This window comes from Myxocyprinus asiaticus, chromosome 27 (genome assembly GCF_019703515.2).
Source record: "Myxocyprinus asiaticus isolate MX2 ecotype Aquarium Trade chromosome 27, UBuf_Myxa_2, whole genome shotgun sequence".
In the NCBI taxonomy this organism is placed as follows: Eukaryota; Metazoa; Chordata; class Actinopteri; order Cypriniformes; family Catostomidae; genus Myxocyprinus; species Myxocyprinus asiaticus.
The window spans coordinates 27,849,607-27,870,776 of NC_059370.1; the positions used below are offsets into that span (position 1 = coordinate 27,849,607).

General features: G+C 38.0%; 1 protein-coding gene across 1 annotated transcript; it reads left to right on the top strand.

Moving 5' to 3' along the window:
* Positions 1 to 3,498: 3,498 nt before the first annotated feature.
* LOC127417676 (uncharacterized) lies at positions 3,499 to 20,838 on the top strand. Its single transcript, XM_051657819.1, has 13 exons — positions 3,499 to 4,132; positions 5,738 to 5,843; positions 6,160 to 6,373; positions 6,976 to 7,118; positions 7,581 to 7,740; positions 8,117 to 8,169; positions 8,338 to 8,531; positions 8,618 to 8,722; positions 8,812 to 8,952; positions 18,292 to 18,399; positions 18,481 to 18,639; positions 19,834 to 20,431; positions 20,697 to 20,838. Exons 1-13 carry the CDS (start codon positions 3,950 to 3,952, stop codon positions 20,702 to 20,704), a joined length of 2,172 nt encoding a protein of 723 aa, XP_051513779.1. The 5' UTR covers positions 3,499 to 3,949; the 3' UTR covers positions 20,705 to 20,838.
* Positions 20,839 to 21,170: the final 332 nt, after the last annotated feature.

Genomic DNA, 21,170 nt, shown 5'->3' on the forward strand with positions numbered 1-21,170 from the left:
TGTTTTAATAAAGTCTTGCCCTTGAACTATATCGAGAATTTGTACATTTTAATTTGTGTATCCAGTTAATACTTGAGATCTTTCAGATGTTTCTTATTGGAATTTGTACTGGCTCAAGAGGCAGTTGTTAAGAATTGCAGCTTGTTGAAGAATCATAAGAAACAAATGGTAGCTCAAACAGCCTTGGGAGCTAAAATTGTTTAGTTTCAGGATTCCTCCTAGTAATGTGCTAGTGACATGAATGAGATGCTGAGGGTTACGTGATTACAACAGCTGTGAGTCTAATGGCCCTCATCCAGTGCAATCCAATATTGGAAAAGGTGGCTTGTGTGTACCTCACACTAAAAACCTTGTTGGCTACTTAGCAGACATCAACCTAGTCGTAAATTAGCACGCTTATCCGTCCTTGCGTCACTTTCAATTCAAGCATGCCTCGTAAGGCAAGTTCTTTAGTGTGGTATTACAGGATGTTCAGCATGGATAAATAGTGGATGGCGGTCATGCACACTTTACTGGCTGGATGCAATGAGATTTTGAGCACATCTCTTGGACTGAATGCGGTCTAATATTTAAGACTGAAATATTTTTCTACAGAGTTATTTCTCATATTAAAATTGCATTGAACCCTTTTAGTATTGTAAACATTCACATAAAATTCTGCAGTATCACAACTATATGTACATACAGATAAGGATCAATTAATCATTTGTAATTAGTTTCGTTTGCAGTAGAGAGGTCAGTATCATGAGTAATCAACAGGAACATACGAATTCCAAACATTCTGTCCTATCAGCTCTTTCGTCACTGTTGCATGTTACATTTACTGGAAGGAATGCCAATTCTCCAGTGGATCGCATATGCGTTAACTGGATGAGCCGATTACACAAGAGTGCGTCTGAAAGGGTAAGCGACATGTCAGAACCACTCATGTAGGACGTGACATTATCCTGTACAGGCGGTTCAATCTCGCCCTGGCTGGCAGCGAGTGCTACTCGCAGGTCACATGACTTGTAAAGGGTTGTAGTTATTTCTGTGGGTTTAATCTCTGGCTGGCAAAGGCAGCGGGCTCTACTGGCACATTATGTGCATGTGACTGTAGTGATTCAAACACCTGCCCAGTAATATTGAGCCCGTTCAGGAGGTCACCATCCAGGTGCTAAAAGTCTCGCGAGAGTCTCATGAGTCGATTAAACGCTGTTTGTGTTAATTTTGAGTTCTCACAGAAACCCTTAACCCTACCACTAACAGATAACGGTATGTGCAACTCTCGCGAGACTTGGACATTGTGACGGTTACCTTCTAGACAGCCCGTTCTGGAATCCTGTCCTTTTCCCTCTGCTGACTGGATCGCTGATCCTGCGGAAAGGAAAAGTGGCTTTAGGGATCGTTCACACCGAATACGTCTAGACTTGGGTGTCTGCAGACGGGGTTTTTAAACAGTTTAAGATTACTTTAACTTGACATGATTTATAAAAACGAGGCGCAACGGTAAAGGGATAGTTCACCCCAAAATGAAAATACTCTCTCATCATTTACTCACTCTCATGCCATCCCAGATATGTATGACTTTCTTCTGCAGAACACAAACGAAGACTTTTAGAAGAATATTTCAGATCTGTAGTTCTCACAATGCAAGTGAATGGTGCTCAGATCTTTATAGCTCCAAAAAAAAAAAAAAAAAAAAAAAAAAATCACATAAGTAGCCTAAACCCTCTGACTCAAGTGTTTAAATCTATATCTTGTGAAGCAATATAATAGGTGTGGGTGAGAAACAGAACAATATTTAAGTCCTCCTCCCCAAATATCCACTTTCACATGTGAATGTTAAACTAAACAGGCACCACACGTGTCTTTCAGGTGTAAAAGTGAAACTTGAGTAAAAAAAAATAAATAAATAAATTCCATTGAAATAAACTCAGAAAAAAAAAAAAATCCCTCGCACTTTCAACTGCTTTTATTTTCAGCAAACTTAACGTGTAAATATTTGTATGAACAAAGATTCAACAACTAACGCATAAACTGAACAAGTTTCACAGACATGTGACTAACAGAAATGGAATAATGTGGCCCTGAACAAAGGGGGGTGTCAAAATCAAGAGTCAGTATCTGGTGCGGCCACCAGCTGCATTAAGAACTGCAGTGCATCTTCTCATGGACTGCACCAGATTTGCCAGTTCTTGCTGCGAGATGTTACCCCACACTTCCACCAAGGCACTTGCAAGTTCCCAGACATTTCTGGGGGGGAATGGCCGTAGCCCTCACCCTCCGATCCAACAGGTCCCATACGTGCTCAATGGGATTGAGATCCGGGCTCTTCGCTGGCCATGGCAGAACACTGACATTCCTGTCTTGCAGGAAATCACGCACAGAACGAGCAGTATGGCTGGTGGCATTGTCATGCTGGAGGGTCATGTCAGGATGAGCCTGCAGGAAGGGTACCACATGAGGGAGGAGGATGTCTTCCCTGTAACGCACAGCATTGAGATTACCTGCAATGACAACAAACTCAGTCCGAGGATGCTGTGACACACTGCCCCAGACCATGACGGATCCTCCACCTCCAAATCGATCCCACACCAGAGTACAGGCCTCGGTGTAACGCTCATTCCTTCGACGATAAACGCGAGTCCGACCATCACCCCTGGAGACAAAACCACGTCTCGTCAGTGAAGAGCACTTTTTGCCAGTCCTGTCTGGTCCAGCGAAGGTGTGGTTTCTGGTAAGGACCTGCCTTACAACAGGCCCTCAGTCCAGCCTCTCTCAGCCTATTACCGACAGTCTGAGCACTGATGGAGGGATTGTGCGTTCATGGTGTAACTCAGGCAGTTGTTGTTGCCATCCTGTACCTGTCCTGCAGGTGTTGTTACACGTGGTCTGTCACTGCAAGGATGATCAGCTGTCATTCCGGTCTCCCTGTAGTGCTGTCTTAGGTGTCTCACAGTATGGACATTACAATTTATTTCCCTGGCCGCATCTGCAGTCCTCAGTGGCGGTTCTAGCTTGCGCCCTGTGTGAAACCCGCTTCAACACGCCCCCAAAGTTGTTTAAACGTTCGGGGAGCTCTGTGTGGGTGCCTCGTGCCGCCCGCCTCCCCCGCAAGATGCCGCCCTGGGCAACTGCACATGTTGCCCATGCTTAAATCCATTACTGGCAGTCCTCATGCCTCCATGCAGCATTCCTAAGGCACGTTCACGCAGATGAGCAGGGACCCTGGGCATCTTTCCTTTGGTGTATTTCAGAGTCAGTAGAAAGATCTCTTTAGTGTCTTAAGTTTTTATAACTATGACCTAGTTGCCTACCGTCTGTAAGCTGTTAGTGTCTTAACGACTGTTCCACAGGCGCATGTTCATTTATTGTTTATGGTTCATTGAACAAGCATGGAAAACATTGTTTAAACCCTATACAATAAAGATCTGTAAAGTTATTTGGATTTTTACAAAATTATCTTTAATATACAGTGTCCTGAAAAAGGGGCGTTTCTTTTTTTTGCTGAGTTTATGAGAGGGCTCCTACAAGGATGAATGAAGTTTACTCCATGTGTGCCTCCCAGCAGTGAAGATGGTTCAGTTTAGATACTTGTGTAGGGAAATTTTTGGGTAGAAGTTCCACTGTAAGTGGTTTTATTGGAGTAAAATGTTGTCATTTCAATACATAGAAAAATAAATCTAACTTAAGCACCACACATTTATTACCTACAGTAAGCAGAGCATAGAAAATGAATAAGCAAATGCTCAAGGGAGGGCAAATACGACGACAATTTATATTGCACCAATCACAATTCGACTGCAGGTTCGCTTTTAAACCCCTCAAACTTATCTTCCGGTTCTGTACACAACGAGTGTCCTCCGTGTGCATGAATGAAGTAGACAGGGATAAACACTTGCTTTCAAATGAACGAATGAAGAACTAATGCGAAGGAATCTCTTTCTGAAACTGGATCTTTTTAAACATGTACACCTGGCGGTGCTTTATCGCCATGATCTTTGTGCTGGTTTGGTACTTCTCAGGGTTTGGACAATTATGGACACAGGCTTTGTTTTGCTTTTTATGCTTTTTCAATTTTCCTTTTAAAAATCAAGACCGTGAAACAAGCACTCAGACGGATAATATAATTGAGGAAACGTCACGACAGGTATCAATCTATTTATTCCTTCGTTTCAGCAATTATCGCTAAACGGTAATTTCTCTGATTTAAACATCTATAGCATTACATGGCACAATGTGTTTGAAATGTAGGAAACATATTGTAATGTATCAACTATGGCGATAAGTCGGTGACGTGAAAGAGTTATGAAAAACCTAAGAACCTTACTGCAAGAACATTAAGAATAATGCTTCTGGAAATGTATTATTTTTGTTGTTGTTGTTGTGACCCTCCTGAGCACAATAGTAAACTGAAATTAAATTCAAAACATGACTTGGAATCTGAGCATGAAGCTGAGAAAATGAGATATGACAAAGTCAAAATTATGAAAAGATTTCAGCCAGAACTATGACAAAAAATAATAAAAAAAAAATGGTAAGAATAATCACTAATCTATAGTGGACTATTGAAAGCCTTGTTTGAGGCTGGCTGCAGTTCTCAGGTCATGCCAACAACAGAAACAATCAGGTGACTATGGAAAATCTTTTAATAGCAGGCTAAAACCTTCAGTTTTCACTGTCACTTCTTCACGGTTTCGACCGGTTGCACCAGCTATACGTAAGTTACAACTTAGCCTAGTTGATGGGCACTAAGTCACAATTTACGCACTACTAAATATTTGAGCGTTGCACCATTAAACTTAGGTATAACATAGCTACATATAAACGAAATATTTATGGCAGCCTCAGACCAGGAGTAACGGATGGAATTAAAAATGCAGACTCGTTTAATGACATCAATGAGCTCACGTTTTGTGTGACAGGCTTAAATCCTGTTGACATGTATATAATGAGGTTGGCATCTTCCTTTACATTTACGGGAGAAAACATTATGTAAAAAAGTTACTTCAGCATGATTCAACCGATCAAAACGTGCACTTTCCTGTGTACGGTGTCAAGTTTTAACATATATATATATATATATATATATATATATATATATATATATATATATATATATATTAAAATGAATAAATGTCTATTTTTCCAGCCTGTTGTTTAAGTAATTATTTATTTATTGCCCCTTATTCGTTTTAGATACAGTTACTGAATATTGTTATTTACATAAGCTAAATATACTATTAATTAAATCTTATTTAATTACGTATCGTATTTCAGTGGGGATATAATGTATTACAGCTGACAGTTACGTGAGCAAACAAGGTTTGAACATCAACCGTAACAAGTTCAAATTGAAGTTCACGGCTTTTTAACACTTCTGTGTACAAATCTGAAGGCAATTTATAGGATAATACAGGTAAACGTCATATTATGCGACTATGCATTACTTTACGGAGAGCTTGCGACCTACTGTCTTGCCTTAAGAACAGGTGGTGCAACCAAAATTAAGCACTGATTTAGTTATAAACTAACTAGTAGTTACTAAGCCCTTAGTATGAACTTTATGTCCCAACTTAAGTGAGACCTTACGCACAGCTGGTACAACCCTACCCTGATCCTTATTTCTGTAAGTAGAGTCTTCCAGAAAGCAAAACCATCAAAGTTCCTGCTGCCCTCATTTCTGTATTCATGTGCACTGATCAGTGAAATGACTGTAGTATAATCCTTTGCACCTTTAATCCTCCTAATTCAGACAAAGAAGGGTCATCATGTTGGTGATGAGCTTGATGCAACCAGACTAGCTCAAATTAGGCCTCAGACAATGCAATATCCAAATGTACAGAGGTCACTTCTCCAGGGTAAATAATACATTTCTTCACTCCATTTTTCTTGTCAAGCATGTTTGGAAATAATGACTGGAGGAATTTTCTTTGAATCTATTAAAGTTTGAAATATGTTTTAAACATGACATATAAAAGGAAGCTGAAGATCAGATAAAAAAAAAGGGTAAATTCTGATAGGTTTGTGTGGCACAACTCTTTCAGGAAATGTATACTCTATACCTCCGTTAATTTTCTCATCAAAAGACAAAGAGCATATGGCATTAAAGTGAGTCTCGGGATATCATTGCAGTTGTACATTATTTCATTTATGGTATTTCAATGTCTTTTGTAGTGTTTAAATGTGCCTATGCTCATCTGGTCCAGCCTTGGTACACTGTCCCAGAACTTGGTGATAGTCAGCCCTTACATAGGGCACTGCAGAGGGAGTTCAACATGGTTGTGGAGAAAACCATTTGCAAGGCCAAGAAATTTGATCTCTCTGCAACTAGTGTGGGTTGCATTCGGATATTCACTCAACACCTCCACAGAGCAAAGCAGTCAGATGGGTGAGCATAATGTATGCTTTTTGTCATTGTTTTGTTAATTTCCTTTTCTATTATATGCGTAACACAAGCAGAACTGATTCTTATGAATCATGAGTTTATGGGTACAGAATTTGCAGAGGTGTGAATTTCTCGCAAAACTGATGGACTTTCATTATTAACCTTACTGGCATTACCCACCATTGACAATTGCAAGAGTGGACCCCTTTCACATTTCCAGGTTTGGAAAATGGAGGTAAACTTCTATAACAGTAAATGGGAGAAAAATTGGAGCAAATATTATTTTTGCATTCCCATTTGCTCTAAAAAGTCTTTACCAGTACGTTTACATGTCATTCCAAAAGTGTAAAAAAGAAGAGAGATGGACTGACTATTTATTTTAATGGCAGGATAATATAACACAAAGATAATATTAGAAATTTACACTAAAAAAATAAAAAATGTGATAATATAAGAAAAGTTTGCTAGTTTATGCTGCTAAATAAGGCAGAAATGGGTCCTCACAGGCTGTGAAAGAGTCCACACTGCTAGTAAAATGACTTGGATGTCATTTGAATACAGTATGACTACTGACCTGTTCACATTTCTTGTTTTACCTGTTTCAGTTCCCCAGTGTTCCGCTCGAGGTCTGAGGAAATGGCAGTCCTTAGAAACTTCTCTGTGGCATTGGTGCGAAACCTTTTCCCTGAGTACGTTTGGGAACCACAGCTCTACCAGTGCATCCTAACTGAAATATTGGCTACAAAAGGTTGGTCCTACCGACCTTTATTTTAAATTCTTTCTAGTTATCAGAACATTCCACTCCGCTCTCTGGCATCACTGTTTGAACCATTCACTCTTCAATATAGGATAGTATCTGTGAAACACTGTCGCCGAGGTTCTTGTTGCTCTCACAGATTATCTCAGCACACCTTCACTGCTGTTACCGACTAGTTTATCCACATTTTTTAATGAAAGTACTTCAATGGCACGGGTATCAATATGAATATATGAATTCTTGACTGTTGGTGCATGGGTTCATAAAACTCTTTACTGTTGTTTTCTATCAGGTTCAGAATAGATCAATAAGCGTACAGTGTTTATCCAAATGCTGCTTTAAATGATATTTGATACTTAAATGGGTTATTGTAAATTTAATGTGCATATTTTACATCTAATAATAACAACACACTAACACTGAATTCTTGGTCACTCGTGGTTACATCTCTAGCATTGGATGTGCTTGTGACATGCCTCTGTGATCCAGACAACCTCAATCAGATGGTGGTTTTGCAGTTGGATCGAGTAACCCCCAAAAACTCGATTGGAGACTTGGTAAACTCTGACAGGGAAGGTACACCATCCTCCACAGGAAGTGAAAGAGCAGAAGTGTAAGTTATCTGAACACAAAATAATTTTTCCTCAACAAGCACCAGACAATTTTGATTAAGTTATATATTATGACTTTCAGGAGGGTGTACTCATTTTTGCAACATGTCCTTTTATCATTTTGAAAAAGTAATTATTTTCTTGTTTAGCATTGACATGTGTCATTAGTATCTGATGAACAAGAGTTGCTTAAACATGACATTATACATGAACACCAAATATGTCTTATTTGTAAAGAGAAAGAGCTGAATTTGTTAGGTTTCAGAGGGGGTGTACTCATTTATGCTGTGTACTGTAGTTAAAAATATTTATCAGATTAAATCTCATTTGGGTAATCTCTTTCCTGTTTCAAACCTGTTGCTGATTGACATTCCTCAGAATGACAGATACAGAGGATGGTCGGTCTGAAGAAACCAGAGGAAAAAAGAAGGGTGCTGTACTTCTCTTTCAGCTAAGTTATTTGATTTTAAAGCAGTATGTTTACATGATTAATGTCATACTGTATATAAGTATACTGACTTTATTGAATTTGTTATCAGTTACTTTTATAGGTTAAAATATTTGTAATTTAATTACTCTTGTTTACGGTTTCAAAGCAGGCAATAGGATCAAAGAAACATTTTCTAAATTCGTCGATAAGGTAAAGTCAAAGAAGGCCAAAAAGAAAAAGCTCAAAAATAAAGAGCAAGAGCTTTTACAGAGGGCTTTATCAGCACGTAGATCTGCTGTGATTGAGGATGATGACGCAAGCAGCAGAGAGAGCTCCGTCAGAAGCCTTATGGACTCTGATAATGTGAGGAAACCATAGCAAATTTGCATGCAACTTATTGTTTAACTGTTTTTCATGCAACTGAGTCTGTCCGTGCCTTCTTTTAAAAGGACAGTGATGTGGATGTTTACCTAACAAGTCTCCAAGAGGACATGGAGTTTAAGCTTTCCTATGAGATGTGGCGGGTGGGAAAGTGGGCAGTCCGTGTTACTAATGTAAGAGACATATTATAAATAAATGAAAGGTAACCAGTTGCAATATTTTGAGTTTTATTTTGAGTAATTAAAAAGAAACATTATCTCAGGTTGAAAAGGAAAAGAAGGAATTGTGTTTCAACATTCACCTGGAGGAGAGAAATAATCCGGAGAATCTCCACTGGGATGTGAAAAAGACGCAGTCAGATATACTTCATTTTCATAGTCTCTGGCAGGTGAGAGAAGGAATGGTAAGAATGTCCATAACAAAATGTTCAAATGCTCTTCTTTCTTTTCTTTCATTTCTTTTTCAAATTCAAATTAGCTTTATTGGCATGACATAGAGTAAGTACATATTGTCAAAGCATTACAAGAATAACAAACAAGTGAATACAGTAAAATGGACATGAACAATAAGACAAAACAAAACTAGACAAGAAACAACTAGGGAAACAAACACATGTAATTTTGCTTGCCATATACAGTAAAATGTAAATAAATAAAATAATAAATAAATAACAGTAGCTAAACTAAACTGCTGAAACAGTGCTGGATGTGTATTCATTTTGTAGTTTGTGGCATTTGTTAATGTGATCGGCCACTAAGGGTGAAGTGGGTCCTTCAAGTAAGATTTTCAGTTTGTCATTTTCACTGAGGCAATGAAACTCGGGGATAAGATGTTGTAATTTCATATATAATGAATCTCTGAGGTGTGAGTATTTTTCACAGTGAATGAGGAAGTGTACCTCTGTCCCTACTTCACCTGATGTACAATGGACACATGTTCGATCTTCTTTAGGTTGCCATGTCTTTTAATGCCTTCCTATTTCAAAGGCCAGTTGGTGGTCACTTAGTCTGTATTTGGTTAATAGTTGTCTATGTTTGGTATTTCTGACCAAGAACAGATATGCAGCAAGTCTGTACCCGTTGTTGAGTTGAAGGTAGTGTTTTAGGCAACTTTGTTTTTGTTTGTTCCCTCCAATGTTCCATGTATATATCAGTTTGGAGATTCATTATTTATTTTATTCTTATTAGTTGTTTTGAGTTGATTTTGGGTGCTTTGTTTGTGAGTTTTGACACTAATAGGCAGAGAGGACTTTGTGGATTGAGTTCTTGTGTTTTCAGTGCTTTATAATGAAGGGTATCTTTAGAACTAGAGTTAACATTCTTTTTTTAATATTTAAGTTGAGAGTTAAGTTGGCATGAAGGACACTTCTACAGAATTCTACATGTAAACCTTCTATAGGATGCTTGTCCCAAGCATTATGGCTATAATTATTGAAAGGAAACCATACTTCACGTCCATATAAAGCTATGGGGAGTATGACACTATCAAATATCTTTCTCCAAATTCTGATTGGAATGTTTATTTTGAATAGTTTCATTTTTTGGCATGAATTGTTGTGCAGGCTTTGTTTTAATTGCTGAATTTAAATTTCCAGAGGGGGTTAAGACAAGTCCTAGGTAAGTATATTGTGTGGTATCATTTAAAGTAAATTTGTATTTTTGTTCCAGATTTCTTGTTTTTTTCTGAAATATCATAATTTTAGTTTTTTGGACGTTGATTTCTAGGGCTCAATCTTGGCAGAATTGATTTAGGATGTCTAGATTGTTTTGGAGACCTTCTGGTGTTTTAGATAAAATTAATAGATCATCTGCATACAGTAAATATTTGACTTCCATGTCCTTTTAGTTCTAGTCCTGGACTCGCGGATCTGTCCAGCAGGGTCTGCTAATTCATTAATATAAATGTTAAATAAAGTCGGGCTGAGACAGCATCCTTGTCTTACCCCTTGGTGTTGGGAAAATATTCTGTTCTTTTCTGGCCAATTTTTACTGCACATTTATTTTGGGTGTTCATATTTTTAATTTTGTCATATACCTTACCCCCTATGCCACTTTGACTAATTTTATATAATAAACCTTTATGCCAAATGGAGTCAAAAGCCTTCTTGCAATCTACAAAGCATGCAAATATTTGCCCTCTTTCTTTTGGTGTACATGTTTGTTAATTAATGTGTTTAGTGTAAATATATATTCAGTGTGTTCAGGAAGGAAACCAATTTGAGATCTGCTGATGACATTATGTTCTTTAATGAAAGATGAAAGTTGTGAGTTGATAATGGAACAGAATACTTTAATGAGTTCCTGGTTACACAGATTCCCCTGTAGTTATTGGGATCTGTTTTGTCTCCACTTTTCAAGATTGGAGAGATAAGCCCTTTATTCCACACATCAGGGAAAACATCCGACATCAGAATCATGTTAAAGAGTTTCAGCATGTATTCTGTAATGTAGGAGAGCTGGTTTTTAGCATCTAATTTCTTATGTTGTCAGGACCACAGGATTTATTGGATTTAAGGGATTTCAGTTTTTCAATTAGTTCTAGTTGGGTTATTGGCTAATCTAGTGGATTTTGGTTGTTTTTGATGTATGACTCAAGAGTATTTAACTTTTTTCAAGGATTTTTGTTTGATTAGGGTAATTTAAATAACCAATTTGATGGGTATAGAGGTTTTCAAAATAATCTTTCCAAATGTTGCCATCTTGTATGCCTAGTTCATGTGATTTTGTAGTGCCTAAGCCATTCCATAGGCTCCAGAACTGACTCTGGTCTATTGTGTTTTCAGTGTTCTTTAGGGTCTGGCTGTAGTATTTCTGTTTTTGTCTCAGTGTCTTTTTTTTTGTTGTTTAAGAAGTTTTGAGTGTTCTAAACGTAACTCGTCTGGATTTGTGTGTTTTTGGTTTGAAGTCAATCTTAGTTCTTGCCTAATTGATTTACAATCACGGTCAAACCATTTTTCGGGAGGCTTTTGTTAGTGTCTCTTTTGTACTCATTTGATTTTTTTTCCCTTAACTTTGCTTTTCTTGCTGTATTTTCCACAATTTCATAAATGTGATTGGCCAAATCAGCTCCTTGATTGTAAGCAAATGTTGAGTTATTAAATGTTCTGATAGAATTTACTATTTCATTTGAATTTAATGCTTTAATATATGTATCAGCAGTACTATCAGTCCATTTGTATGATTTAAGTTTATACAGATCAGTTGGCTTTTTATTTGGGGCTTCTGATTTGTTTAAATTTTTAATGGAATTATTGATCTGATTGTGGTCAGAAAAGGGTGATTGAGCTTTGATAGTAAATGCATTAAAGTAGGAGGTGCTTATATTTGTTATGGCATAATCTACTACACTGTTCATCAGATCTGAACTGTAAGTAAAGCATCCGCAAGAATCTCCTTTGATTCTGCCATTGAGAATATAAAGACCTAGGGTTTGACAGAGTTGCGGTACATCCTTTCCATTTCTGTTGAGTACTGTATCTTGATTATTTCTTGAAGCAAGAGCAATGAAGAGATCTTGAGGTATTTGAGTAAACAGATGCTTATCTCCCAAGTTATTAATGTATATTGGCTCTAAGCCAGTTCGAGCATTGAAATTGCCACATAGTAACATTTTTCCCTGAGTTTGATATGGACTAATTTCTCTTTCAATAAAATGGGAAATTTAATCATTGTAATATTGGGAATCGTATGGTGGTATGTAAATTCCACAAATATACAGATCTTTATCCAGGATTCCAAAGCTTCTGTCTAATTTTAATCATATGTGGATTTTGCCTTGATGAAGTGGTGTTATAAAAGGGGTCTGATAATTTTTTGTCCATATAAAGAAACCTCCAGAGCTTCTATCACGATGTATTGAGCTGTGTTTCCAGGCGGGTACAATGTGTTCACAGTAACCTGCGGGCATTGGGTGGAGACAGCCATTTTACACCATGTTTTAGTTAGAATCAGTTTGTCAACATGTGAAATGTTGTTTGTACATTTTAGTCCAAATGTCTTAGAGTACAAACCCTGAATGTTCCAAAAGCTAATGTTTAACAATTTCATAGGATCTAAGAATAAAATATTGCTATTGATTTGTGATGCAGATTAATTTACATTTAATTTATTCTTAATAGATAATAATTTGAATAAGTTTATCCACTGTAAAATAAGTTAAATTTTAGTGTTGGTGTGCATTTTTAATTTAACAGTTTGTTGTACAGAAGACCCAGCAGACGTTTGATTTCTCCCATATCATTGATGTTAGCTTGAGGAGCTGCTGATGGTGGTGTGTGGCATTGTGATACTACCTGGGCATAACTTAATGTCTGTCATGGTGGTTCAGGTGGGGGCCGCTGGGGTGGAGCTTCAGTGTAAGACCATCTCTCTGGTTGTCTGTGAGACCATCGAGGAGTCATGGCTGGTCTGAAGAGCTCTTGTGATGGTCTTGAGTGAGAAGAAGGGCCAGATGAGTCTGAAGATTGCATTCTCCCATGATGTCTTTTTGTTCCTTTATAGCCAGTTGACCGTATAAGAGCAACATCTTTAATAGCTTTGGCAAATATCTTGATGCCATCCTGATTCAGGTGTAGGCCATTATACAGGTGCCATGGACTTATAGAAGTATGATGGAGTAAGTGTACATTGGGCAGGCAGATGCAGGTATGACGTATCTTTTCACTGATATGATCTATCATATGTTGAGGGATGTCCAGCCGAGGGAGCAGGTTGGAGACCAGCACACGTGTTGAGGGGAATGTCTGTGATGCTTTCTCTGCCATTTCATACATGGCTTTTGCTGTATCTTTTCTTAGGCTGTGAAGATCATTCGTGCCTGTATGAATGATAATACACGTAGGGCTGCCAAGATCATCTGTGTTCAACAGTTCAAGAGAACGTCCTGTCTTTTTACAGAGATGTGCTAGTATTCTCTGTCTTGGGAAGAGCTTCTTGGGGTCTATGTTTTTGCCAATTGAGTCCATAAGTAGAACTACTGGTGCCTTAGCCTCTTCTGCTGGTGTGCTGGAGGATGCATGTGTATGGTCATTCAGTGTGTCTGAAGGTGAGGAGCTGTATGAGATTGACTCATGTAAACTCAACAAAAAAAAGAAACGTCCCTTTTTCAGGACACTGTATTTTAAAGATAATTTTGTAAAAATACAAATAACTTTACAGATCTTTATTGTATAGGGTTTAAACAATGTTTTCCATGCTTGTTCAATGAACCATAAACAATTAATGAGCATGCACCTGTGGAACGGTCATTAAGACACTAACAGCTTACAGACGGTATGCAATTAAAGTCACAATTATAAAAACTTAGGACACTAAAGAAACCTTTCTACTGACTCTGAAAAACACCAAAAGAAAGATGCCCAGGGTCCCTGCTCATCTGCGTGAACGTGCTTTAGGCATGCTGCATGGAGGCATGAGGACTGCAGATGTAGCCAGGGCAATAAATAGCAATACCCGTACTGTGAGACACCTAAGACAGCGCTACAGGGAGACAGAAAGGACAGTTGATCATCCTCGCAGTGGCAGACCACGTGTAACAACACCTGCACAGGATCAGTACATCCGAATATCACACCTGTGGGACAGGTACAAGATGGCAACAACAACTGCCCAAGTTACACCAGGAACGCACAATCCCTCCATCAGTGCTCAGACTGTCCGCAATAGGCTGAGAGAGGCTGGACTGAGGACTTGTAGGCCTGTTGTAAGGCAGGTCCTTACCAGATATCACTGGCAACAACAACGCCTATAGGCACAAACCCACCTTCGCTGGACCAGACAGGACTGGCAAAAAGTGCTCTTCACTGACGGGTCATGGTTTTGTCTTACTCTTCAAGGCTGGCTTCATTCCCTTGAATCAAATTCATTCCACTGTTGTACAAATTAATAGTTTGGTAATGAGAGGTATAATCAGCAGTTTCAAAAATGCAGAAATGACAGCCTTTACAGATCCCCTTTTTCTTAGTGAAAGGGAAATGTTCGCTGATAGTGTTTTTCTATATTTTGCTCCTCTGTATAAAATTAGATTTGTTTTTTTGTTTTGAGATGTCAGGTCTGCATAGAGACATTCTGGATTTTCATGGAGAAATTACTTTTTTAAAGCCTTTTTCTTATCCCCTTTAATGTCCGGTAAAGACCGGTAAAGTGTTTTGGTGCCTCTGAGTTGGTACAACAAGGCGCCGTTCCTTAGCTGACCGCAGGCTTCTGGTGGGAACGTAGCTCTGCAGAAATGATTTTAGGTATGCTGGAGCAGACCCAGTGACTGTTCTGTATGCCAGCATCAGAGCCTTGAATTTGATACGTGCATCAACCGGCAGCCAGTGAAGAGAGACAAGGAGTGGTGTAACATGCGCTCTCTGGTTCATTTAAGGACCAGATGTGCTGCTGCATTCTGGATCATTTGCATGTTCAGAGAGGAAGGGTCTTCCTGATATTGTAGAGTGTAACTCAACATGATCATGCCGGCTTTGTGATGTGGTCTGTGAAATTTAGTTGGTTATCGATACTTACCCCTAGATTTCTGACCGTTTTGGAAGGCATTACTGTAGTTGAACCCAGCTGCACGGTGATGTTGTGTTCAACAGCAGGGTTGGCTGGAAAGACAAGGAGTTCAGTCTTGGCTAGGTTATGTTGCAGGTGGTGTTCCTTCATCCAGGCTTAGATGTCTGCCAAACAGGCAGAGATTCCAGCAGTCACCGTGGTGTCATTGGGCTGGAAAGTCAAGTAGAGCTGTGTCATTGGCGTAGCAGTGGTAAGAGAAACCATGTGCCTGAATGATGGGTCCCAGTGATGTGTATATAGAGAAGAGAAGTGGCCAAAGCACTGAGCCCTGAGGTACCCCAGTAAGTAGCTGATGTGATTTGGTGTGATGTGACCTCACCTCTCCAGGTTACCTTGAGGGACATACCTGAGAGATAGGAATTAAACCAGTCAAGCACAGTTCCTGTGATGCCCAGAGTAAAGAGGGTGGAGAGTAGGATCTGATGGTTGACTGTGTCAAAGGCTGCAGAATGGTCCAGTAGAATCAGGATGGATGATCTGGATCCAGCTTTCACCTATCTCAGCGACTCGCTGGAGTGTCCACTTTTGGAGTCTGACTGATTGTCATCCAGCAGCTTGTTCTGTGAGGGATAGGCAGAGATCTGATTGAAAACTGAACTTTCAAGTGTTTTCGCCATGAATGGGATGAGAGAGACTGGTCTGTAGTGGTCTACTTGTGTGGGGTTAAGTGCATGTACTTGAGCCTGCTTAAATGTAGTGGGAAAAATGCCTGTAAGTAGAGATGTGTTAATTATGTATGAGTGCAGGTAGGATAGACGGAGAGATTGCCTGGAGAAGGTGGGAAGGAATGGAGTCAAGGGAACAGGTGGTGGGGTGGTTGGAGAGGAGAAGTTTAGAGACCTCGGGGTCAGTCAGAGGATAGAACATAGAAGAGCTGCATACAGGAGGCGGGTGTTTGACGGTGTGGTGCTGAGAATGTATTGCTGATGGCTGTAACCTTATTAGTAAAAAATGTGGTGAAGACATTTGATGTCAGTGATGTGTCAGGTGGTGGAGGGGGAGGACAGGTTTTTGGTCCAATAATTAGTACCTCTGTTTTGTCAGAATTGAGTAGAAAGAAATTTCTGGCCATCCAATCTTTTATTTCATTTGATACACTCTGCTAATTTGGAGAATTGTGAAATTTCATCAGGTTTTGAAGAAATATAAAGTTATGTATCGTCGGCATTAGTGGAAATTTATACCACTATTCCTGATATCTCCCAGGGGAAGCATATACAGAGAGAAAAGCAGAGGCCCTAAAACTGATCCCTGTGGCACTCCATACTTTTGGTTTTACAGTTCCTCATTTACATAGACAAAGTGGTAGCAGTCTGCTAAATAGGACCTAAACCATGCTAATGCAAGTCCACAAATGCCAACATAATTCTCTTGCCTATTCAAGAGAATGCAATGATCTATCATGTCGAAGGCAGCACTAAGATCTAAAAGCACTAGAATTGAAATGCATCTGTGATGAGATGATAAGAGCAAGTAATTTGTAACTCTGATAAGTGCAGTCTCTGTACTGTGATGGGACCTAAATCCTGACTGAAATTGTTCATATATACTATTTCTCTGTAGAAATGAAAATAGTTGGGAGGACACTACCTTTTCTAGTATTTTCGAAATAAATGGGAGATTTGAAATCGGTCTTATTTCTCCAGGATAAAGTTGTGGTTTTATAACTGCCATTTTGAAGTTTATTGGGACATGTCCTAAGGATAGCGAGGAGTTAATAATATTAAGAAGAGGTTCTGAGATTACAGGGAATACCTCTTTTAAAATCTTATGTGGTATTGGATCTAACGTGTTGTGGCTTTTGATGTTTCGATAAGTTTTGTTAGCGCTTCATGACCTATGACAACGAAGGATTGAAGTTGCACATGAGGAAAATTATGAGACACTGTTTTCTGAGGTGCTGTGACAGATGATTGCATAATTCCCATTTTATTCCTGATTATTTCAATTTTATCAGTAAAGAAATTCATGAAGTCATTACTATTGTGTCGCGACAGATATCTGGTTCAGTTGAGGCTTTATTCCTAACCCTTTCTTTCTTGCAACTTTCTTTCTTACAACTCTTTCTTTCTTTTTCTTTCAGCTTTCTCATATCCCAGCTTAATGCAGAGTCAATTTTAAATAAGCCTTAAGTTGATTTAACCTAAAAAAAGTCTCTTTTTGTTTGAGTGGCCCATCCATTTTGACACTTTCTTTCTTTCTTTCTTTCTCATATCCCAGCTTAATTCAAAGTCAATTTTAAGTAAGCCTTAAGTTGATTTAACCTAAAAGTCACTTTTTGTTTGAATGGTCCATCCATTCTGACTCTTTCTATCTTTCTTACAACTCTTTCTTTCTTTCTTTCTTTCTTTCTTACAACTTTCAGCTTTCTCATATCCCAGCTTAATGCAGAGTCAGCTAAGTAAGCCTTAAGTTGATTTAACCTAAAAAAAGTCTCTTTTTGTTTGAGTGGCCCATCCATTTTGACACTTTCTTTCTTTCTTTCTTTCTCATATCCCAGCTTAATTCAAAGTCAATTTTAAGTAAGCCTTAAGTTGATTTAACCTAAAAGTCACTTTTTGTTTGAATGGTCCATCCATTCTGACTCTTTCTATCTTTCTTACAACTCTTTCTTTCTTTCTTTCTTTCTTTCTTACAACTTTCAGCTTTCTCATATCCCAGCTTAATGCAGAGTCAGCTAAGTAAGCCTTAAGTTGATTTAACCTAAGTCTCTTTTTGTTTGAGTGGCCCATCCATTCTGACACTTTTTCTTTCTTTCAACTCTTTCTTTCTTACAACTCTTTCTTTCTTTCTTTTTTACAACTTTCTTTCTTTATTTCAGCTTTCTCATATCCCATCTTAATGCAGAGTCAACAATAAGTAAGCCATAAGTTGATTTAACTTAAAAGTCTCTTTTTGTTTGAGTGGCCCATCCATTCTGACACTGCAATTATCAGTGGATCAATTAACAGTGTGTGTTTCAGGCATAGCTGTTTGTACAACCAATGAAAGATGGGAGTTTTCAGAAATCTGTCTGAAAATATTGACATTAGTAGCGCCTCAATCACATACTTCAGCTTTAATTATATTTATTTATTTTAGGATGGTCATTGTGGATTTTGTTTTTAGTTGTCTGCTAATAGGTTGACATTTAAAGCTTTTCCTCTTTACATTTTTTTTTTTTTTTTTTTTTTTTTTTTTAAAAGGATACTTCAACTTTACCCTCTGTATCTGCAGTAGTAGAGAAAACAAAGAGGGAACTTGATGAAACATACACAGAGGAAGTTAGATCAGCCTTGGAACACTTGTTACAAGTAAGTTGTCACATGCTATCAATTATTAAAGAGAGAGTTACCAATCCTGGAATCCTGAAAATGTTTTCCCCCATTTCTCAGGAAATGATTTCTGATGCACAGTTTGGTCATACTCGGCCTGTATTCCAGTTCCTCTGCCCTCTTGAAAAGTTACTGAGTGAAGAGGAAGATGAGGGAGGTGTGTGGGGACTTCTCAGTGGACTAGCATGCTTCCTCACTCCTGAACACGATGAGGAAGAGGTAAATACAGATTTTTAATTATTAAGACTAGCTTAAAGTAACAGAACTGTACTTGAAAATGATGCTGAACAAATATCAATATCAAATACTGTGCAAAATTCTTAGGCACATTGAATGTTTCACCAAAACATTTGTCTTAAGACAAAAAGGTTATTTTATATCTTCTGCTTTAGTGTGTCAAAGGGAAATATCAGTTTTAGATTTCCAAACATTCCTTTTGCAAATAGAAAAGGCAAGTTCTCCAAGATTCTTGGAACAACCTAGAAAAATGTGTGCAAGTGTACCTAGGAGAATAGAGCAGTTCAGGTTAGTGTTGTCAAATAAATTTTTATATTTGAATATTTGTTGAATTTAATAAAAAGTGAAACCCACATGAATGCTAAAACATGTGCATTAGAATTTTGGATATGTGCCAAGCACTGATGATATTTCAGACTGATCGCATTCTTGCGCAAATAAAGGCTAGACACAGCACAACAAACAGTTTAACAAAACCAGGAGTCTCGAGATGCATTGTAAGGATTAAGGATTCTTTTTAGCTTGACACGGCATATTAAAAACACAGCGCTCCTGCATGAGATGCTGAAAAAACAAAAAAACATGGCGATACAATTAAAGACGTTAGTCTAGCACGTTTACATAGAAAAACAAGTGTATAATTTATGTTGTAGAACAAAACTTCCAAGGATTTTCAAATAATGTTCACCACAGACCTTATTTTACTTATCAGTTGGAAAAACCCCATTATAAAAAAACCAATAGGAAATTCCAGCGGGATTCCCGGTTCATCTCCAAATTTACATCATGGCTGAACAGCTCTATTGGTGCTGTTTTAAATGCAAAAATTGTTCACACCAAAAATTGATTTTATTTATTTATTTATTTATTTTGCTGCACTTTGTATGAAGTTAATGATCAGTGAAAACTATTCATGACTAAAATGTTTGTACTGTATCTGAATTGATATACATGGAGCAAAATTTTATATCTCGTCCAAATAGTTCAAATTATTGAGAATACTGATACCTTCTGGTGATCTGGGGAACCTAATAATTAAGTTGTGTAAGTTACAATTGTGCAGTTTATAGAATAAAAATGTTTGCTGTTATGACTCATGAATGCAGTTAAAATTGTATTTGTCATAACAGTGGGAATAAAAATTGTGTTACTAAGCCTTTTAATTTATTCTCCCAGACTCATAACCCCAAAGGGGAGGAAAAGGTTGATGAAGAAGGATCAACAGTACATCACTGTGCACAGCCAGCCTGCTTTGACACAGCTGAAGAGCCAGATTCGGGCATTGTGGATGAGCCAGTGGCCACAAACATTAGGTTTTCTACCCCCAATGGAGAGACTGACCCCTTCAGAAGCGAAGATCCTGATATGGAAGACAACAATCAAATCTTTAATGAAGCTAAAGAGGGTTCAGATGGACAGGAGAGTATAGCTGAGAGTTTGGACATCTTTGTTAACAGGTCAAAAATACTAACTCCTACAATACACTCAAATGATGGCTCGAGCTCTGTCATGAGCCATAATGAAGGCTTACAACTTTCTGACAAAGCTGACAGAGTTAAAAGACTCCAGTCTGGTGGCAAAACAAACAAAAAGGAAAAGTTAACTCAAAAAAAGTCAAGTGGATTACAAAAGTTCATGGGAAAAGAGAAAATGGGTCAACTGAAAGAAGACGCAACAAATCAGCCACCGGTACAGGAAAAGGAATCCAGCCAGAACAACTGGGAACAACTTGAAGCCACCAAAGCCATATTTGATTTATTGAAGGAAATAACTGGTATGATATGACTCCCTTATTCTCTTTGGCTTTTATGGTAATTTCAGAAAACTGCCATAAGAATTTTTATTTTCTTTCTTTTTTTTTTTTTTTTTTGCCATCGACAGGCAACTCAGTCTTCATTAATATTGTTGATGCCATTCTAAAACCTGTCATGCCTTTGGTGAAGAAGTAAGTTCTGTTGCTTTGTATTGCATATCTATATTCAAACACTAGGGTGAACTATATGTACCTGTAGCATATATGTATGCTTTTTCCCATGCAGGAAATTAAACAACTTTTTGAAAAGTATGAATCCCACTGAAGCTCAGATCGCGTCCTACATTGATATTCTCAGGGAGAAGATGTGGCCAGTTGGAAACGTACCCCTTCAGCCACCACGTGACAGTGAGGAGAAACATGAAACCAAAGAAAGGGCTTTGCAGCTCATAAATTCAAAATGTATGTACAAAATTTTCCAATGATGTTGTTTAAATGTATACAGTTTTATGTATTGCTAATATCCAGGGGTTTAGCAATCATTTTTACACAGGGTTTCCATGTATCCTGGAAAACCTGGAATTTTGCAATGCAATTTTCCAGTCATAGAAAAGTTGTGGAAAATTATAAAAATACCTTAATGCCCTGGAAAATATTTATTTGTTCTGGAAAATACTTTTGTATAATAGAATTATTTGACTGTGTTGCTAACAAGGTTGGTTACATTTCCATTTCAAATGCACAAATTTGTATAATTTTG

Excerpts from the sequence above, each read along its gene's own strand:
- LOC127417676 (XM_051657819.1), top strand. The coding sequence starts at position 3,950 with ATGTACACCTGGCGGTGCTTTATCGCCATGATCTTTGTGCTGGTTTGG. Across the intron at positions 6,374-6,975 it reads AGAGCAAAGCAGTCAGATGG|TTCCCCAGTGTTCCGCTCGA; the intron begins GTGAGCATAATG and ends TACCTGTTTCAG. Across the intron at positions 8,723-8,811 it reads GGGCAGTCCGTGTTACTAAT|GTTGAAAAGGAAAAGAAGGA; the intron begins GTAAGAGACATA and ends ACATTATCTCAG.